The 17,999-nt window shown below is 54.8% G+C and overlaps 2 protein-coding genes across 6 annotated transcripts; both read right to left on the bottom strand.

Annotated features, from left to right (window-relative positions):
• Nucleotides 1-3,305: 3,305 nt before the first annotated feature.
• On the bottom strand, nt 3,306-4,928 carry LBX2 (ladybird homeobox 2). The gene is made up of 2 exons (XM_030877653.2): nt 4,724-4,928; nt 3,306-3,691 (listed from the first exon to the last, which is right to left on the bottom strand). The coding sequence occupies exons 1-2, from the start codon at nt 4,926-4,928 to the stop codon at nt 3,306-3,308; spliced, it is 591 nt and encodes a 196-aa protein (XP_030733513.1).
• A 5,684-nt stretch (nt 4,929-10,612) lies between these two features.
• Nucleotides 10,613-13,309, bottom strand: PCGF1 (polycomb group ring finger 1). 5 transcript variants are annotated; one of them, XM_060309351.1, is made up of 9 exons: nt 13,121-13,309; nt 12,242-12,347; nt 11,932-12,084; nt 11,706-11,777; nt 11,474-11,579; nt 11,254-11,287; nt 11,069-11,155; nt 10,856-10,936; nt 10,613-10,752 (listed from the first exon to the last, which is right to left on the bottom strand). In XM_060309351.1, exons 1-9 carry the CDS (start codon nt 13,292-13,294, stop codon nt 10,705-10,707), a joined length of 861 nt encoding a protein of 286 aa, XP_060165334.1. In that variant the 5' UTR covers nt 13,295-13,309; the 3' UTR covers nt 10,613-10,704. The 5 variants fall into 5 exon arrangements, with proteins under 5 accessions (XP_060165334.1, XP_030733512.1, XP_060165333.1 ...); XM_030877652.3 differs by lacking the exon at nt 13,121-13,309 and adding an exon at nt 12,767-12,985; XM_060309350.1 differs by having other exon boundaries at nt 10,613-10,936.
• Nucleotides 13,310-17,999: the final 4,690 nt, after the last annotated feature.

Raw genomic sequence — 17,999 nt, 5'->3', positions numbered from 1 at the left:
GGCCTCCAGAATGCCTTTCCTAGAGGAACCATTTATCAGGATGAATGACTCTTGCTGCCCTATGGGTCTTATTCAACACCATTTGCACCTAGAGATAGGAGATGCTGAAGCACCTCTTTATTTAAGGCTGTCCCAAATTCTTTTATTGTTTATGGTTTCAGGACGCTTAAATACTGTATGACAGATTGAAGTCTGCCATTACCAGTTGGGTCACCTTCGGCAGATTTCTTAACACCTGTGCTTCAGTTTCCTCATCTGTAAAATGTGGGCAATCCCTACCTCACAGGTCTGTTGTGAGGGCTGAAAGAGAAAGTGTGAGAACCTACCTACCGAAAGCCTGGTACATAATGGGTGTTAAATAAACTGATTTTTATCTGCAATTGTCCTACATATTCATGATTCCAACACTGGGAAGAGGAGTATGAGTGAATTGCTGCTTATTTCACAAAATACAGAGTGTGTGGGACTGTGGTTCTCAAAGTGTGGTCCCTGGGCCACCAGCATCAGTGTCACCTGGGAATTTTTCACAAATACAAATTCTCAGGCCCCCTCTAGACCTTCTAAATCAGAAGCTGAAAGAGTGGGCCCAACAGTTTGTGTTTCAATAAGCCCTCCCGGTGATCCTGAGGCACCTGACGTTTGGGAAGCTCTGCTCTAGGACCTAGCAGAGGAGACACCCATCCAGGAGGCCATTTTGGTGGGACAGGTTTGAGTTTTGTTTATCCAAGACTTGATCATAAGAGGTGGTAGCACTGGGCTAGAATTTAGGAAGCCCTAAGTAGCAGAGGGTTATGGCTCAGAGCCAGTTAACTTGACTGAACCCTACCTTCCTGACTAGAATTATTTGCCCTGGGAGTGCTTTGCTCATGCCCGGCTGGCCGGGGGGTGGGGTTTGGGAGAGGTAGTTGTGTTTGTTTAAGGGGTGATTATATCACAGTGCCTCCATACCAGGCCTGCTCATGTGGCCCTCTTGTCCTGGACTGGGGCTAGGAAGGTGGGACTTAACATGCTTTGGGGACTCCACTAGGGCTCCTGGCCCCTCAAAGAAGGGCCACCCACCACTACTGTATGGCGTCTTTGCTTTCAGGCTGAGCTGCTCCTTGCTCTTCCAGCCCCTCAAAGAAATGTCCCCGCCCCAGTACCTCTTAGACTGTCCTGGACTCGAATCTTTCCCAAGAGCCATAGGACTCCTGACACCTTGCCTCCACTTTGTCCCACACTCACACTGCTGACTGGTAGGGTTCTGACCCAGCAGCCTGAGGTCTGAGTCCCCAAGGCTGGAAAGCAGAATAACCAAACATCCTGGTTTTCCTGGGACTGAGGGATTTCCAAGGCTGTGGAGCTTTCAGTGGTAAAACTGGGAAAGCCCTGGGCAAACAGGAATGAATTAGTCACCCCAATCTAAAGGTTCCAGAGAGGCAGTCTTTAGAAGGGGATGAAGGGAATACAGATGGAGCCCTGAACAGGAACCAGGGGAGGTATGTGTGTGTTGTATATGTGTACTGTAGAGGCAACACAGGTGCAAAGAATACTTTTTGTATATAATAGGTGACAGATTCTTAGCTCTGTACTAGTAGTCATTATCTGTTCCTGTCAATGATGTCATTTTCCTTCCAGTGGCCCAGGGTTTCAAGGTTGTCTTTGACTCCTCCAATCTTTGGTCACTGGAGAAATTACACTGATTCCTGTTTCATAACAACCTTCCTCCCGACTCCAAGTCTGGCCCTGAATTCTCTCTGCTCTTACTTTTTGCAGTGGCCAGAGCTACACTCCTTCATCAGGTCTGCGCCAGTCACCCTGCACATGCAGCCAGATGCGCCTGCCCTAAACATTGCTCTTATACCTCTCCTCCCTAAAACCTCCAAGAACCATGACCTGCTCTGTCTACAGTACAATGCCTAAATTCCTACCTTTGGCTCTTCCCTCTCTCTGCTCTGTGAACACTTCTTTCGGTTAGTAGTCCCAGCCCCCACTTACAAGGTTCACGACATGATCATGGGCTTCTGTGATTTCATTCTCCTTATCCTTACAATGAAATTAAAGTCTCATCTCATGGGATTTATTGTAAAGATTAATCCATGCAAAGCATTTGGAACTGTGTCTGAAAATGCCAGGTTCCTTTCTGCCTTCCAGCCTCGTTCACTTCCCTGAAATATCCTTTTCTGGGACTTCTACCTGCAGCTGAGGCCCTAGCTGACACATACCCCTCCCCCACCCCCAGCGCTGGGTGGATTATTCCCAGAGCATCCTGAGGGTGGGATTGTGGCACCTGAGCATGGGAAGGTCTGGGGAGGGAGGAAGGACTGATGAGGAGGGACTCCTAAAGATGAACAGGGATGACCAGGCATGGGGGAAGACTTGCATCACGGGGAGTGTTCCTTTTCCCTCCCCATCACATGCAGGAGGATGATTCATTACCAGCGTTAGAAATTAATCTCAGAAATATCTGTTGGAGGAGGTGGGCTGGGCTCTCTACCCTGCAAGCTGCTACTCTAAGCTCTGCCTCAGCAAGTAGGACCAATCCTTCCCACCCTCCCGCCACCACCATCATCTGGTGGTGACATTTTCCACCCAAGTGCGGGGTGGGATGGAGGTCCCAGAAGCAGGGGTATGTCCCCTCTCCCAGAGCTCATCACTTTGCCTGTGTCTCAGTGTAGGATTCTCTCTGTGGGGGCGAGGAGAAGGGTCAGGACTCTATTAACAAATGACCTCAGGGTGGGGAAAAAGGAGAGTCAGGCAGGACGCTGTCACTCTGGGGCCAGTCTATTAGTTAGGTGCAAGGTCTCCCAGGTGGCAGCTGATCAAACGCCGGGTGGAGACCTGGAACTAAGGCGGCCAGTAGAGGAGGAGTACGCGCCCGCAGCTACCAGAGTCCCATGCCCTTCCCCTCATCCCGCAGTATCCAGAGCATAGAGCTGACCAGCACCAGCTCTGAAGGCTGGTTGGATGCCTGGGTCCACATCCTGACCTAGGGGTTGTTCTTTTGTAAAATGGGCATAATTATATCACCTACCTTATAGGGTTGCTTGAGGGTTAAAGGAAACATCGGATTTAAAGCGCTCAGCACGGTGCCAAGCACGGAATCTTCGCAATAATCAGCAGATTTTGCTCTTACTGCGGGGAGCGTCAGGATTGAGGCGTGCTGCGGCGGAGTCTCAACTTTATTCTCAACAATTGGGAAAGGTGGGCGTCTGGACTGTGAGCCGGAAGGGGCCCGGGTCGACACCCTCCCTTTACCCCGGAACCCAGACAGGACGCGGAGGCGCGGAGTCCAGGGCCCCAGAGCCCTAGAGGTAGCTTTGCCTTCAATCTTCCACCTGTATCTCCTCGTCTGACAATCGGGGCCCAGAGTCAGGCCGGGCGGGGCCCGGGCAGAGGCCTGGGGCGCCGTCAGGCAGCGCGAGGCGGCACTGGATTTCGGGGGACAGCGAGCGCAGCGAGGCCAGGTCGGCGCGCATCTCCTCCACGTCGCGCTTGAGCTTGGCTCGCCGGTTCTGGAACCACGTGACGACCTGCGCGTTAGCCAAGCCGAGCCTCGCCGCCAGCCCGTCTCGCTCGGACGGTGCCAGGTACTTCTGGAAGACAAAGCGCCGCTCCAGCTCCAGCACCTGCTGCGCGGTGAACGCCGTGCGTGACTTCCGCCGTCTGCGGCCGGCCCGGCCAGGGCCCAGCGCGCCTGGGGCCGCGCGGCCTGCGGGGACAGGGCGGGGGTCAGCCTTCTTCTAGCTTGCGGGAATCAGGCTTCGGTCCGGGAGGAAAAGCGGGGGTGGGGTCAAGCCAGCGAGGGGGGCGTTGGTGCGGAGTGAAAAGACGGACGGGAGCCAGAACCGCCGCCCCTTCCCGAACTTTGCGAGGGGGGAGGGTGGTATTTCAGCCCGGGAGTGGGGCACAAAGTGGAACCGGCCACTGGGGTACTGGAGGCAGGAGGCTGAGGGTATCTTGCGGGGACCGGGGAGTGGGAGGAGGGCGGGACAAGCCAGAGAACTGGTGCACGGTCAGGCGGTCTAGGGCGGGGCCTTTGAGGCCTTCCGGAGCCCCTGGTGGAGCGGGCTTGCAGGTCTGGGCCAGCACCAGAGGCAGGGGCCGACCATGGTCAGAGTAGGGGCATTCAGCTGGAATGGTGAGTGCAAGAGAACCTGCACCGTGCCCTTCTTTAAACTCGTGGGTGTTGGGCACTCTCGGCTTATTCTTTTTGGGTGACACGGGCGCCCCCTCCTCGAGCCCAAAAGGGAGAGAGTGGGGGTACAAAGGGCGAGGAAAGGCGGAGTCCAGAGTCCCGCGGCCCTTGAGGCTCCAAGGAACTTCTGCTCCTTGCGCCCTCTCGAGAGGAGAGCGGCTTGGAGCGGAGCTCGGTCACCCGGAGAGGCCCGAGCCTCGCCTCCCTGCACTTTCTGCGCCGCCCTTGCCCTAGCTCACTCATTTACAGCCTCCGGGCCAGGCCTTTTGTCTCCTCTCTGGCCTTTCTCTGTCGCGATTGCCTCGCACAGTTCTCGACAGACTGGCCCTTCCCCTCGGCGCTGGCGGCCTCCAGGAGCGGGCGCGGAGCCTGGGAACTAACGGAGGGGAGGGGAGAAGAGGGAGAGGCAAGCCCCAGCACGTGGGCTGAGGGCAGGGTGCGGATTAGGGTGGCGGCCAGGGTGAACGAAGGTTCGAGACCGGGAACCTGGAGGAAAGAAATGGGGAGAAGGCCAAGTCACAGTGAGCGACCTCGCCGGCGCTATACCTTCAGAGGGCTGCGGAGCGTGCCCGTCAAGTACGCGGAAAGTTTTACTAGTCAGCTCCTCCAGCGCGCACAGCGGCGACGTGGGACCTTGGTTCGACTCTGGAAGCTGCGACGCAGAGGGTCCTCGGGGAACCATGTGCGGGCCTAGGATGTCTGCGATGCTGAAGGGTGTCCGGGGTGTCCGGGGCTCGGATCCCGAGCTCATGGCCAGCCGGGCTGTGGCGGTCCCGCCGCCCGCCGCGCTCGGCTCCGCAGCTGCCTGGGCCCCAGCGCGGCTCCCGATCTGGGCCCCCAGCCTCGGACCCGCCCCCCGCGCTGGGCCCGAGCCTCGAGTGCCCCTCCTCCTGCGCCCCCACCCCCCAACCCGGCCGGGTCCGCGGTGGGTCTGGAGCTGGTAGACGTTCCGGCAGCGGTATTTCTACAGGGTGGGGAGGTGTGGAGAGAAACCGGAGGAACAACCCGCCAGGCCGGGCCGCAGGGCTGCTCTGCGCTGCCGGACGCGGCGCAGTGCACACTCGGGCTGGACCCTTCCTGGGCGGCCCCCAGATTCTGTATACCACAGACTCCCCGCCTAGCCGCAGCTCTGGCTCATAAACTCGTCGGCAATAAAATTGCTTTCCCTGGCCCCAACGGCTGGGGAGTTGCAAAATTCCGAAAAGGGAGAGCAGAACTGGCAGTGGTAGGATACCCAGTCTCACCTAGTAAGGACCTCTGTCTCCTGACCTGGCCCCCTCGTTCCGCCCCATCCCTGCGGAACGCTCTTAAAGAGGTCGGGCGGCTGGAAGTTATTAGCGCGGTGCTGGGGGCTGGGGGACTTGCAACTTGGAAGGACCTGGCCAGGCAGAGCGATTGTAACCGGGAATACTGGGGATGCCATGGGGAAGCAAGTGCAGGTGAGTGGACTCTGCCGGCTCTCTGGCTGGACCCAAGGCTGTCCCGCTAGGGCTCAGAGGCCCTGAGGAAGTCAAAACACATGGAGAAGGGGCCGGAGACCTGGGCCTCAGGAGAGAGGACACAGCAAACCAGAGCTAGTGTTACTGCCCAGGAGGGGTCTTTGCCAGTGAAGCCTGGGCTTCCCGGTTACTCTTTCCATCTATCAGTCGATCTGTCTTTGTTTTCTTATTAAGCTCCTGTAGTTGGAGTAGAAGTCCTTCAGCCTGGAGAGGCCCAGAAACCACCCAGCATCTACAACAGTGGAGGCGGCCACTGGTCACTGCCCAGGAGCATCAGGGTCACTCGCTATAGAAGAGTGACTTGAAGGGCAGACTTCATATACCCAACCAGATCCTGGGACAGAACCCCTACCAACCCAGGGGCAAATTCTAAGACCTGGGATATTCATTCCTATCTTATCTGGGTTCTGTCTTTCTCACTTCTCTCCCACAGCTAGTCCTGGGCTTATACCACAGCCCTCCTTTGTAGGAAGAAGACAACTCTGGGATAGCACTGCTCACCAGTGGAGGCCCAACAGGGCAAGGGTTTTGTTCACGTCTCACATCCCAGAGGCAGAGAAGCCCCACCACTCCTGAGGAACTCACCACTCCTAAGGAACTCGCTGCTATGATCTCTTCTGTTTTTTTCAAACAGTGCCATGAAGAAGTGGACAAGTCCCTCCTGGACTGTGCATTATGTCACCTTCTCTGTAGACTTCTGTACCTCCGACCGTTTGTGCAGTGATACTCTGAGTCCACCTGTCTATTCTCTGGGGCAAGTGGAGCCTGCAGTTGGGGTGCCCTGAACAGAGCTTGGGAGATCCAAGACACCTGGGTCAAAGACTCCTTGACAAGGACAGGAAAACACTTTGATAATGGGGGTCAGGGAACCTCATGTAACCTGAGGCAGTGACATAGCCCACACCCAACAAAGGGTATTCTTGGTAAAGGGCTCCCTCCCAAGTCACCCCCCATCCCCTAAGACTCACACAGACACTCACATAGTACCTTCATGGCAGCCTAAACAATAAACTCAGCCCAGTGGGCCACTGTTGGATCAGAGAGCAGACGGTGGAAAGCTGAGATGCCAGGACCTTGTTAATTGGTTATTAATGGTGGCAGGTGGAGGAGGGCCAGGAGAGATCCTCTTAGCTGGAGGCCTCAGCCCTCTGAACCATCCTGGGGGTTTCCCTTAATCTGCAATTAAAGAAGGTCTCAGGAGGCTGCAGGAACTGCCTAGCCTATGTCCCAGGCCTGTCACCAAACAGACACTCCAGCCTTCACTCATGCATCTTCTTATGTAGCTTTTATGTCATCTCTTCTGCTCTCAATTACTCCTGTGTGTCAGTGTGGGGCTCTCCTGAAGGGCCTTTGCTTTCCTCCCCTTCTGTCTCTCCAACATTTTCCCCCTTGCAACCGGGCTTAGGAATGGGGTTGGACAATGGGGTTGGGCAGTCCCCAGATGTGGGTTTGGGGGAGGAGAGGGAAGGAGAGACTAGTAAAGGGAAGAGGCCACTTACAGCAGAGCCCAGCTAAGGTCATCTCAGCAGCCAGGGACTTGTCCAGACAATTGTGGGGCCACAGGAGGGGACTTTTCCCAGCAAAGCCCCTGGAACCTGAGCTGGGGAGAAACCAGATCCTCCGAGGGGGGTAGGAGGAAGGGAATGATTAATGAGGGAGATTAAGAGATTAAACCTGGGTCCTGGGCTGAGGAGCAGGGCGCTTAGCTGTCTCATAGGCTTCCCCCAACCCCAGCTTGGCAGTGCTGCTGCTTTCCAGTGCACCTCTTCCCACCATACCTCCCACCCCCATGGTCCAGCCCTCTCTGACTTGGGTCCTCCCCAGAGCCATCCAAAGACGTGAGCATACATTGCTGCCTGCCACCCCCCCTTCTGCAACAGACTCTCCCCATTGTCCCTTCAGACATTTGGGGGTCCTCTGCTCCCTCCTCTAGCAGAGATCCCCTCTTTCTCACTTTCCCTCCAGAAGGCACCTCCATTCCCACTTAAGGGTGACTTCTCACCCACCCCCAACACCCTCTTTCAGAATTCCCTTTCCTCATCACCCCCATCTTATTTCACATTCCCTGACACTGCACCTCTGGCCCACCTTGCCCTCCTCAGCCTCTCAGCTTGCAGATTCCTCTACCCAGGCCTGCCCCAGGTGTACCCCCTCTTCTTGGCATCCATATCTGCTCAACAAATGACCTTCAGTCCCCTGGATTTCCCACCCCACGCATTTCTCTGAATTCTGTGAGTGTAAAGGGGGGCGGAATCCCCAGAATAACCTCCTTGGGTTGGTGGACGGCCGAGGACAGTCCCAAGAGATGTGCTTGTCCTCCCCCCCCCCAGGGGAAATCCCTTAACCAGAGTGAGAGGGAAGTGGGCATTTTAGAGAAGAAACTCCAGGCAGAGGAGCTGGGGTGGGGAGTCCATACATCTCACACACTTCTGGGATGGTTTTCTCTTTCAGAAAACGTTAATGCAGATATAACCGATTCAGACATAAATTTTAGTTTTCTCACTTCTAGGGCCTCAGGTCTGTGAGTTCTTTTAGGCCTTTACGCTGGCTCACAAAAAGCTCTGTGCAATTGCCACCAAGCTGGGAGTGTGCAGGCTGGGGTGCGGGAGCGGCGGGATGCTCAGACACTCCCCCACACCCCTACACTGGTGTACCCCTTGGGACCCATTGTTCCAGGGAAGTCCCTTTTCCCTACCTCCTCACCCCCGCCCACCCCCAAGTCCTGGGAGAGACTGGCCAGGCTGAGAGAGACGGGTCCTCCTCTGTGCCAAAGGCCAGAGCAAATCTTGGTGCCCCCTCCCTCAGGTGAGTGTGGACCACGAAAGGGGTTTGGTGAGAAAGGGCATGAGGGGCAAGGGCGAGCTTGGCCCTGCAGGTGAGGACCGACGCCTCCACCCGGGCGCCCCGCGAGGTCCCGGGCGCCTGAGGGCGGGCTGCGTGCTGGGAAGGCCCTGCGGCCGCTTCTCTGAGCACGGCGCCGGCGTTCTAGGTCACCAAGCCCAAGAGAACCGTGGGCTTGATTTGCCCGCTGTGGTGCAGATCGAGACCCGAGTGACCCCGAGGGTCGGGATCTGCGTGGGGCAGGCCGGGGAGGGAAGTAATGGACCCACAGATGGAGGGAGAACGGCGCGGTTGCCCGCAGCGGGTCTGCATCAGCCACTTCGGGAGACGCACGGCAGCAGCAGCTACCGCCACCACTGCCACCCCGGCTGACAGACAACAAAAAAGGCCCCACTGAGCTGGGGACGAGGAGGGGAGCCGCGCCAACCCAGATCCAGGCCTGAGCGCCTTCTGCTGCTTCTTGGCCGCTAGCCATGTGTCATCAAAGGCCTCATCCCAAGGCTTGGTTCTCAGGTCTCCCGTCTCCAGCAGCCTTATCTTCTGACTGGGCCTGCTAGATGTCAAGCTGCCGCCAAGCCCCTACTGGACTCCTCTGTAGGGGAGTTTCCATTCTCCTTACCTCCACTACCGCCCCCCGCCCCGCCCCCGGAAATGCCCTTTCACACACAAATGCCTTGAGAACAGTCTAAGTGCTGCGTGCTTGAGTGGGCCTGGGAGTACCCAAGCTTAAATTCAGGGAGAAGAGAATGGGGAACCCTGGGATAGATATAATTCATCAGAAACCTCCAGATACATGCTGGTATAGAGGCAGGCCAAAGACACTGAAAAAAGCCCTGATTCTAGCTGAGGGAAGGTTTTCTGTAGGAGGTGACACTTAGGCTTTCAAGGACAGCTGGTGGGGGTGGGGGGTGGGGGTTGGCGCGTTCCAGGCCTGAGGCCTGAAACATGTGAGGCTCGGGAATCTTGGAGATGGTGCCAGGAAGGAACTGGGCCTGGGCCAGTGGCCCTGCAGTGTCCCTACCCTGGTCCCTGCTGCCTGCCCAGAGGTCACCAGGGGTTCTGCCTTGCTGTCTGCAGTCTCTCCACATGTGCCTTTCTCTTGGCCTACAAGCTTCATCCATGGGGAGGGAAGCCCACGCCTACTGTGCCCTGGGAGAGAGCTCAGGTTTTTGCCCCTGAGTCTCTGGCTCTTTTAGCCAGTTCAGGCCACCTTCACTATGGCCCTCCCCTGAGCCCTCTGCCACCCAATCTCCATCTGGGGAAGCTCAGGCACCTTCAGCCCTCACAAGCTATACCCAATGAGCCCCTTGAATTCATGAGTCAGACTTTGGCCAGCGCCAGATTTAGGCTTTAAAATAAGGTTTAACATTTATGCTGCCTATGCCATCCAGTTTGTCCCAGATTCCACAGCAGCCCATTAGCTTCCTTCAGGAGCTCCTTGCTTTGGCCTCCAGTCCCCTCCTCTGTTACTGTCTGGCTCAAACAGACAAGGAATGCTTGCTGAATTACTCAGTGGAGTTCTCGCCTTGTTGCTTCCCTCTTGTTCCTAAAAAGTGCCTCTCCTGAGCACCAGTTCCCTCTTTTCAACTACCCTCTCCACACCCTGGCTTCACCTAGCCCAGGTCCCTGAAGGCCCACTGAATCTCATATGGACAGCGAGGTTTCCAGCTGTGACTATCCCCATGTGTTCTTGCATCCCACTTTTTTTAAGGCTCCTCCCATAGTGCAATTCTTTGTATTTTCTTTCAAATATCACTCTTCTTCAGTCCTGCAGTGGCCACTGTCAAACCCTAGCCCCATTCTCACCACTATTGAATTAGGATACCTCCAACTCAGGCCTTCATTATATGTGGCAACATTCAAGGACGGTGAGAGCTCCCCTTCCCTTCACCAAAAAGAACTGGTATGAATGACCTGGTTTCACTTAGGTCACCTTCAGAGTTTTACATATGTAGGGTCCTCTACTGCTTTCCTTTGGCAATTCACTGAGGGAACACCAACATAGAGAGGCCCTCCTTCTTGATGAAACTCAAGAGGGAAGCAGGACACAAGACAAAGCATGAGTGTGTGGCAGGAAAAAAAGGAAAAATTTGCTTTAAAATTTTTATTTCAAAAAATAAAGCCAAGGTTAATTTCACATAAATATCTGGGGAGGGAAGGGCAGAGGGATAGGTGGGGGCTTGGCCCCTACCTCCTCTTCTCTTTCACACTGTATTGTAAAAGCAAAGGGGATGGCTAAGGAGAGAATAAAGGGAAGAAGCAGTCAGTGGGAACATTCTTACCCAAGAGGCCCCCTCAGTCTGCCCCTGCCCTGGAGACTGCCTTGGCACTGGCTCACCTTGCCGAACCAGCGGGAGAGCCATATCTGCTTCATGGTCATGTGATCAGGGAGAACTTCATTGTCAAAAAGGAGCTGCACCTAGAAGGGAGACAGGGGCACAGTTTCAAGAAGTATCCTCTTGCACAGGTCAAGAACTACCCTGGTCTACCCTATACTCTGTTCATCCTTTCTTAGCCGCCCTCCCCAAAAAACTTACTATGGGATACTCACATGTTGGGGATTTAGCATCAAGCGGTGACAGAGCACCCTCCGGAGATGGCGAACTTCAGCTCTAACAGAACATCGGACATATTTGTTCTGGGGGTGGGGAGGGAAAGGAAGAGAACAGGTGTGTGAGGGAAGGGCCATGGGGAGGTGAGTCTCCTTAAAGAGGCCCTCCCCTCAGCCCCTCTCACCTGCAGGATGCTTTTATTCTTGTCTTTGCCAGAACTGGGGGGGGGGGGGAAACAGACACAGGTTAGGGAGCTCTATCTTTCCCCTGTCCCTTGCCCAGACCATGATATACTCTCTTCAAGTGAACAGACACTCCCTTACTGCTCGCCCTCTCCCTGAGCCCCTCCCTGCCTCTGGGTCATTGTCACTGTCACTTCAGATAGCCCATGACCTGTCCTTCACCTCAGCCGCTCCAGGCATAGGCTCAGCTGCTCATCATAGCGATAGTAGTGGGCTTTTGAGTGGTCGAAGCTGCTGAAGGGGAGGCCAAGGTTGCTCAGGGCTGGCTCTGAGAAAGACAGAGTAATGAGGAGAGTGGCACATGTTCCATATGCCTTTTTCCCCGGGGAGCAAAACTGGGCAGGAGGAATGCTCTGGGGGTTTTACCTTACCCTCCTGTTACCAAGAGACATACCTTCCCCACTGGGCTGGGTGACCCGGTCCAAGCCTCGGGACTGGTAGAATTCTCGGATCCGTTTCTCTTCACCTAGAAGGGAGTGGAGTACAGGAAGTAAAATATAAGCCCTCCCTCATTCTTTGTCCCTCTAGCTGTCAACCTCTTTACCAAAGCCCTTGTCATCTCAAGCTGTCACCAAGCATCAGTCCTCTAGAGGCCCCTCAAAGTCAGGTTGGTTACTCACTGTCTTGCAAGCCTGGCACTAGCTTGTACACGATGTCCTGCATGACCCGGTCCAGTTTGAGGTTGAGCAGTGGCTGTGTCTCGTGGATCTTGATGTTGCACATGGGGCAGTACTTGCTGGTTTGGAGGTACTTCACAATACAACTCTTGCAGACTGCAAGAAGAGAAAAGCAAACTCTCAGGCCCTCTGGAAATCGGGCTCATGGGCTGGGTGGGTCGCCTGGGTGGTTGGGGCAAGCAGCCTAGAGGCTGGCAGCCGGCTTAGTGGGAAGTGGGGCCTGGAAGAAACAGCCAGGGTCCTGGTCACTCACACGTATGAAGACACTCTGTTATGGTGGTGGCATCCACGAAGTACCCTGCGCACAGGCAACAGACGATGTGCTCATTCAAGTCTTTGATCTTTACTCGGACCTCCTCCTGCGGACACACCCTCCGTCAACGATCACTCTCCCAACCCCAACCCGTGCGCCTTCACAACTTGGAAGTCGCCTCTCATCAGACCCCACGGCCAACACCGCACCCTGCGCCGTCAGCCGATTAGCTCCCGGGGATTGACACTCCCCCTCCGCCCAGCAGAGGGCTCCGCGCACAGCGGGGTCTCCCTCCAAGCCAACTCGCCCCACCTTCCTTTCCCAGGGGAGACTACAAAGAGTGAGCGGCACAATGCGCAGGCGTCCTAGCCTGGAGTTTGGCAACCCGACCGCAATCGCGCAGGCGCATTGGGCACCCTGTCTCTGCGCAGGCGCACTGGCGCCCGGCCAGCCACCGCCCGTCCCGTAGCCGGCCGCAGTTCGCACCGCTAGCCGACCACAGTGGTAACCTTGCCGCCCCTGCACCTCGTTCCGTAGCGGGTCCATCTTGTACACTGACTGGAGCTGGTTCCGAAGCCTCATCGCGATCGCAATCTGGCCCCCCTGAGGAGACGCCATCTTAAAGGCTGATCCCGGCCGGCCACTTCCGGTGCCGCCTGCGGGGCGGGACTTGTCGCCTCGCAACGAAGGCTTAGGTCTTTTCGGATTCGCTGACCCTCTGTAAGGCCCCGCCCATGTCCCTTTCTCGCCGTGTGCTCACCTGAGCCCCACTGGCCCCTCCCCCTCCTCAATCTGTAATTAGGGAGTCGGGGGGTACCTGGGAAGGGGTCCTATCTCTTTGAGCTCCTGTAGTAATCATCATAATAGACCCGACATGACCTCGGGACTAACTTTTGGAGCCTGCAAAAGACGGCCGCCTTCAACTCCCAAAGGCCCGGCGGTCTCCTCCCGCCACCGCTCAGGGTCGTCGATCTCCTGTGATGATGTCCCTGCTAAAGAAGCCCCTCCAGGGCCCTCTACTTGTGTCGCCCTCCGCGGCTGACGCGTCCGCATTACGGAGCTTCATCCCGATGGTGGGCCTGGTCCCGGCTTCACAGCGGGGATTTCTCGGAGCTTTGCGGAATCTCGTAGAGGGTGGAGGGGAAGGAGGGACCCCCAGGGACTTGGTAGTGATCGTACCCCCGCCCCCACACTCTCCCCTGCCGCCGAGGATGGGGGAGCAGGCCCTGGTTAATGATGATGATTCAATCATCGGCGCCTGCGGAGGCCTGGGACAGACTAATGCAGAGCAGATGCCCAAGAAGGAGGGGAGGACGGCTAGGACACTACCACACATGGACACGCTGGGGCAGCGAACTCCTGCGGTAGCATAGGCCCAGTCCCGTACTTGGGGAGGACGCAGGGGCCCTAGAGCTGGTACACCGACGTCCATAGTTACTTTTTAAAAAGTGGGATTAAAAAAAACAAAAACAAAATAAAGATAAAATTACTGTGGAGTATTAACATCAGGTGCAATTGGAGACTCAAGAAGGGAGAGATACCAGTGGAGACCCCGAAAGACTTTCTGGAGGAATTGGGTCTTTGTGTGGGCACAATTTAGAGATTGGGGGTGGGGTGGGGAAAGGAGTGTGGTGGAAATAGAAAAGAAAGGGAAAGTGGGGGGAACGGAGTGAACGGAGAGGGACTGGACTGAGGCCCAGGTGTAGATCTGAGCGTAGTGATAGAAGAAGCAGAGCCTTGTGGAGTTGGACTTTAGCCTGAGGGCAATAGGGAGCTAAAAGACGTTTTGGAAGAGGGTGAATTATCCTATGAAAGAAACATATTTGTTCATTTATCTTCAGAGTGAATTAGTGGTAAGGAGTTATGAGATTGGTGATATTTTAATCAACTACTTCTCGCTACAGCCACTGCTTACCTCTCTGTTCGAAGACGGCATTATCTCTTCTCTGGATGATTGCAGTGGCTTTTTGCCTGCTTTCCTTGCTTGTACCTTTACCCCTCTTTAGCCTATTCTAAACATAGCAGCTCACAGTGATTCCGGTAAAACATGAATAAAATAAGGATACGTGGGGGCTTCCCTGGTGGCGCGGTGGTTGAGGGTCCGCCTGCCGATGCAGGGGACACGGGTTCGTGCCCTGGTCCGGGAGGATCCCACATGCCGCGGGGCGGCTAGGCCCGTGGGCCATGGCCGCTGAGCCTGCGCGTCTGGAGCCTGTGCTCCGCAACGGGAGAGGCAACGGCAGTGAGAGGCCTGCGTACCGGGGGCGGGGGAAGGATACGTGGAAAGTTTTTTTGAGTTGATGGATGTTTATTATCTTGATTGTGTTGATGGTTTCATGTGTGTATACATGTCAGTGTATCAAATTGTACACTTTAAATATGTACATTTTATTGTATGTCAGTTTTGCCTTAAGAAAGTTGCTTAAAATAAAATTTAAAAATGAGGTTTCTTACTTTTCTGTTTAAAACCTTCCAATAGCTTCTCTTTTCAATTAGAATAAAAGTCCAAGTCTTACAATGGCCTTCAAGGCCTTGCATGGTCTTTCGCAGTCCCTCAGTCTCTCAAGACACACTGGACCCCCTCACCATTTGTTCCACAGATACACCAGGATATACTCTCGTGTCCCCAACTTGAAATGCTCAGATATCCAAATGGCCCTTTTTTTCCTTCAGGTCTTTACTCCATGAGGTCTTCTGTGATCAATCTAGATAAATCATAATCCCCCACTCTTACACTTCTTCTTCCTCCTTCCTTGCTTTAGTTTTCTTCTTAGCATTGTTATTATTAAGTTTATTGTATATATTTCCTTTTCACCTGCCTCCCCCACTAGAATGTAAGGTGCTCAATGGCAGGAATTTTTGTTGTATTTACAACTATATTTCGTGGTGGTGATGATGGCCTAGACTAGGCTTTCATCTGTGGAAATGGAAAGGAAGGACTGTGTATGAAACATTTCAAAGAAAAGAATAATAGGAGGAAGTGAATAAGGAGCTTGAGGGGAAGAATTTCCTCCAGCCTGTTGGACTTAAGGTGGCTAGAGTGAAAGCAGGTGGAGCTTGCTAGAAAACTAGAATGGTGGGGTGGAACACAGCAAGTGTCAGAACCAGGGACTGAGGTCTTAGAGTTTTCTGGGTAGCTGTAATAGATGGAACTATTGGAATGGATGAAACCTGAGCAGAGGTAGAGATGGGTAAAGCTGAAGTCTGAGCTCTGAAGAATGCTCAGTCTTTGGTGGAAGAAGAGAAGTCGGTGGAGGAAAAACATAAGCAGTGACTGTGAATGTCCAAAGATGTAGAATAATATGATATTATGGAAGTCAAAAGAATGGACATTTCAAGAAAAAGTTGATGGTCAGCAAAGTAAAACATGTCAGAGGAGTCCTGGATAACAGACACTGGACACAGGAGCTCTCTGAGAAAGGGTCCATGTAGTGAAGCCAGCTTGCGGTGGGTTAAAAGAATAAATAATGGGGAAATGGAGGCAATGGGTATGGGCAGTAAAAGGGAAAAGGAAACACATAATTTCTCTTGAGAAGTTGGGCGAAGACTTTGTCCAGATAGTAGCGACTTAAGACAGTTGGGGGTAGGAAGGACTAAATTGATAAGAAAAATGATGATACAGGAGTGGGGACATGGCACCAACAGCAGGACAGAAGACAAGATACAGGAGGATGGGCTGGGAATGTGGCCTCTCCCTTTGAAGCTGCAGGTTTGAAGGCCTGAACAGAAACTAGCAGGAACCATCTTGCTAGAGAATCAGGGAACTAGCAAGGTAGAGGCAAGCCGAGAAATTCCTAGGACTGTGGCTGACAGAATTTTTTTTTTTTTTAATCCCCAGAAGATGTGTATATACTACCAGGTTTGTGACCATTCTCCTCCAAGGATCAGTTGGGTAATCTCTGGGTGGCCGTGCCATCTGTGCTGACCTCAAAAGGCAGGATGTAAAAAAAAAAAGGCAGGATGTAGAGTAAGCAGGTATACAGGTCTGCACAATGCTACCTTTTTCACCTGCATTGATTCACTCATTGATTCATTCAAGAAGGATTTATTCCGCTTGATTGGAGACACACTAGTGCTCACTGTCTCCTGAGGCCCACCCCTGGAGTGGGAAAGGGGACTGACAAACTCCTAACCTGCAGGCCAGTCCCCTTGAGAGACTTTATTTACTTTACTGTCTCCCTAGGCTCTCTGTTCTCATCCAGGGAAATCCAGCCCATTGCTATCTCTGAAGGGTTTGCCTGAACAGTAGAGGTTTCATGCTCTCTAGTAGCCCCAACCCCTCTACTGCTGAGAAAAGATGCTTGGAGTTCTGTGAAGGCTAAGGGGAGGTGGTGATATGTTTCCTTCACCAAGACAAAAACAGCTGCCACAGTAGCAGTACCCGCCCCCACACCCCCCACCCCCCCCGCCGCGCCCTCAGCCCCAGCAACCCTTTCAGAAGGGATTGTTGGCAGGGTGGGGGAATAGCTGGAGAATTGGATGATGGAGGTGGACAAGACTGGGGGAGGATGTCACCTATTATTGATGCCCACTGCCTCCCTCCCCCATCATTCACCCCCTTCAGATTGAGGTTTTCTGAGAACACTGAGGGGCTGGTGGCTTTGTGTGACGAGAAAGCCTACTCCCTTCTTTCTCTTCCTTATCTTCCTGCCCAGATGCCCAAATATCATTCCTGGTTCCCTGGAGAGAAAAGACCCCTTACCGTGCCCTAAGCGCCAGGCTGCCAGCCCATCTGCTAGGGAGAAAGGAGGGGCAGAGTTTTCCCCAGGAGATCCTGGAGAATCAACTGGAAGATCCGTGCTCCCAGGGAGACCCATCTACTAGACTTAGAAGGCATTTCGGCTCACACGGGTAACTGGCAGCCTGTAGGGAAGCACCAGAGTGGGCTGCAGCGGAGGGGCTAGAGCTGGCACAGTGGGGTGGGGTACTTTGGCCACCACGTGCCGAGGCAGGCCAAGCTACTCATCGTGCCCACCCTCTGAGGGATGGTAAGAACATCCCCCTCCAGGCGCCCAGTCTCACCGGCTCAGAGGCGCCAGGAACCAGCCCCCCCAACCCCGGGGTCCGGGGCGGGCCGGGGAAGGTAATGTAATTCCGACCCAGCTAACCCGATTATGGCGGCCTGCACCGGGCTGGGTGGCGGCAGGGGCGGGTCTAAGGCACAGGGGCCCGGCCGGCCCCGGGTCCCATCCCGGGGAAGGATGCAGAGTTCACACGCTCCCAGCTCCTGGGTCCTCGGCAAGAGGTCACAAGGTCACCGAGCGGCTTCTGTCTTTCCCCACCTCCCTTCTCTGACACGCTCCAGGCACAGTTTCCTGGGCTTGGGTGGAGTGAAGCAGCTTTGCGAAATGAGGCGGTTAGGATCCTCCGAAGACTTCTGTGAGGTCCCAAGTGTCGCCTGTGGCGATTTCGTCCTCCCGCCTTTGCGGGGGTGGGAGGGAGTGTGTGAGAATAGACTTCCTAGGCGCAGAGTGGAGGGGCAGAGTCCCGCGTTGGTGGTTCCCTGTTGGGGGCAGAACGCCAGCCCCAAGCCCCACTGACCTGAGTTGGCTCCGGTGGAGCCACGGGTCCGCTTTACACCGATTTCAGAAAATCGAAATTCTAAGAAACACTGGGCACCCATTACGGGCGCTCCCGAATGCAGCTAGGGCCCCTATGGGAGAGGCCGGGAGGAGCACCAGGATCACTGGCCCAGAGTAGTTGCTCCCCGCCCTAGCCCACCGGACGCCCTGCCACCGCCTTCCCACACCTGTCCTCT

Source organism: Globicephala melas, chromosome 12 (genome assembly GCF_963455315.2).
Source record: "Globicephala melas chromosome 12, mGloMel1.2, whole genome shotgun sequence".
NCBI lineage: Eukaryota > Metazoa > Chordata > Mammalia > Artiodactyla > Delphinidae > Globicephala > Globicephala melas.
Note: the sequence above shows the minus strand (reverse complement) of the source record. Positions and strands in the feature narration are given on the sequence as shown.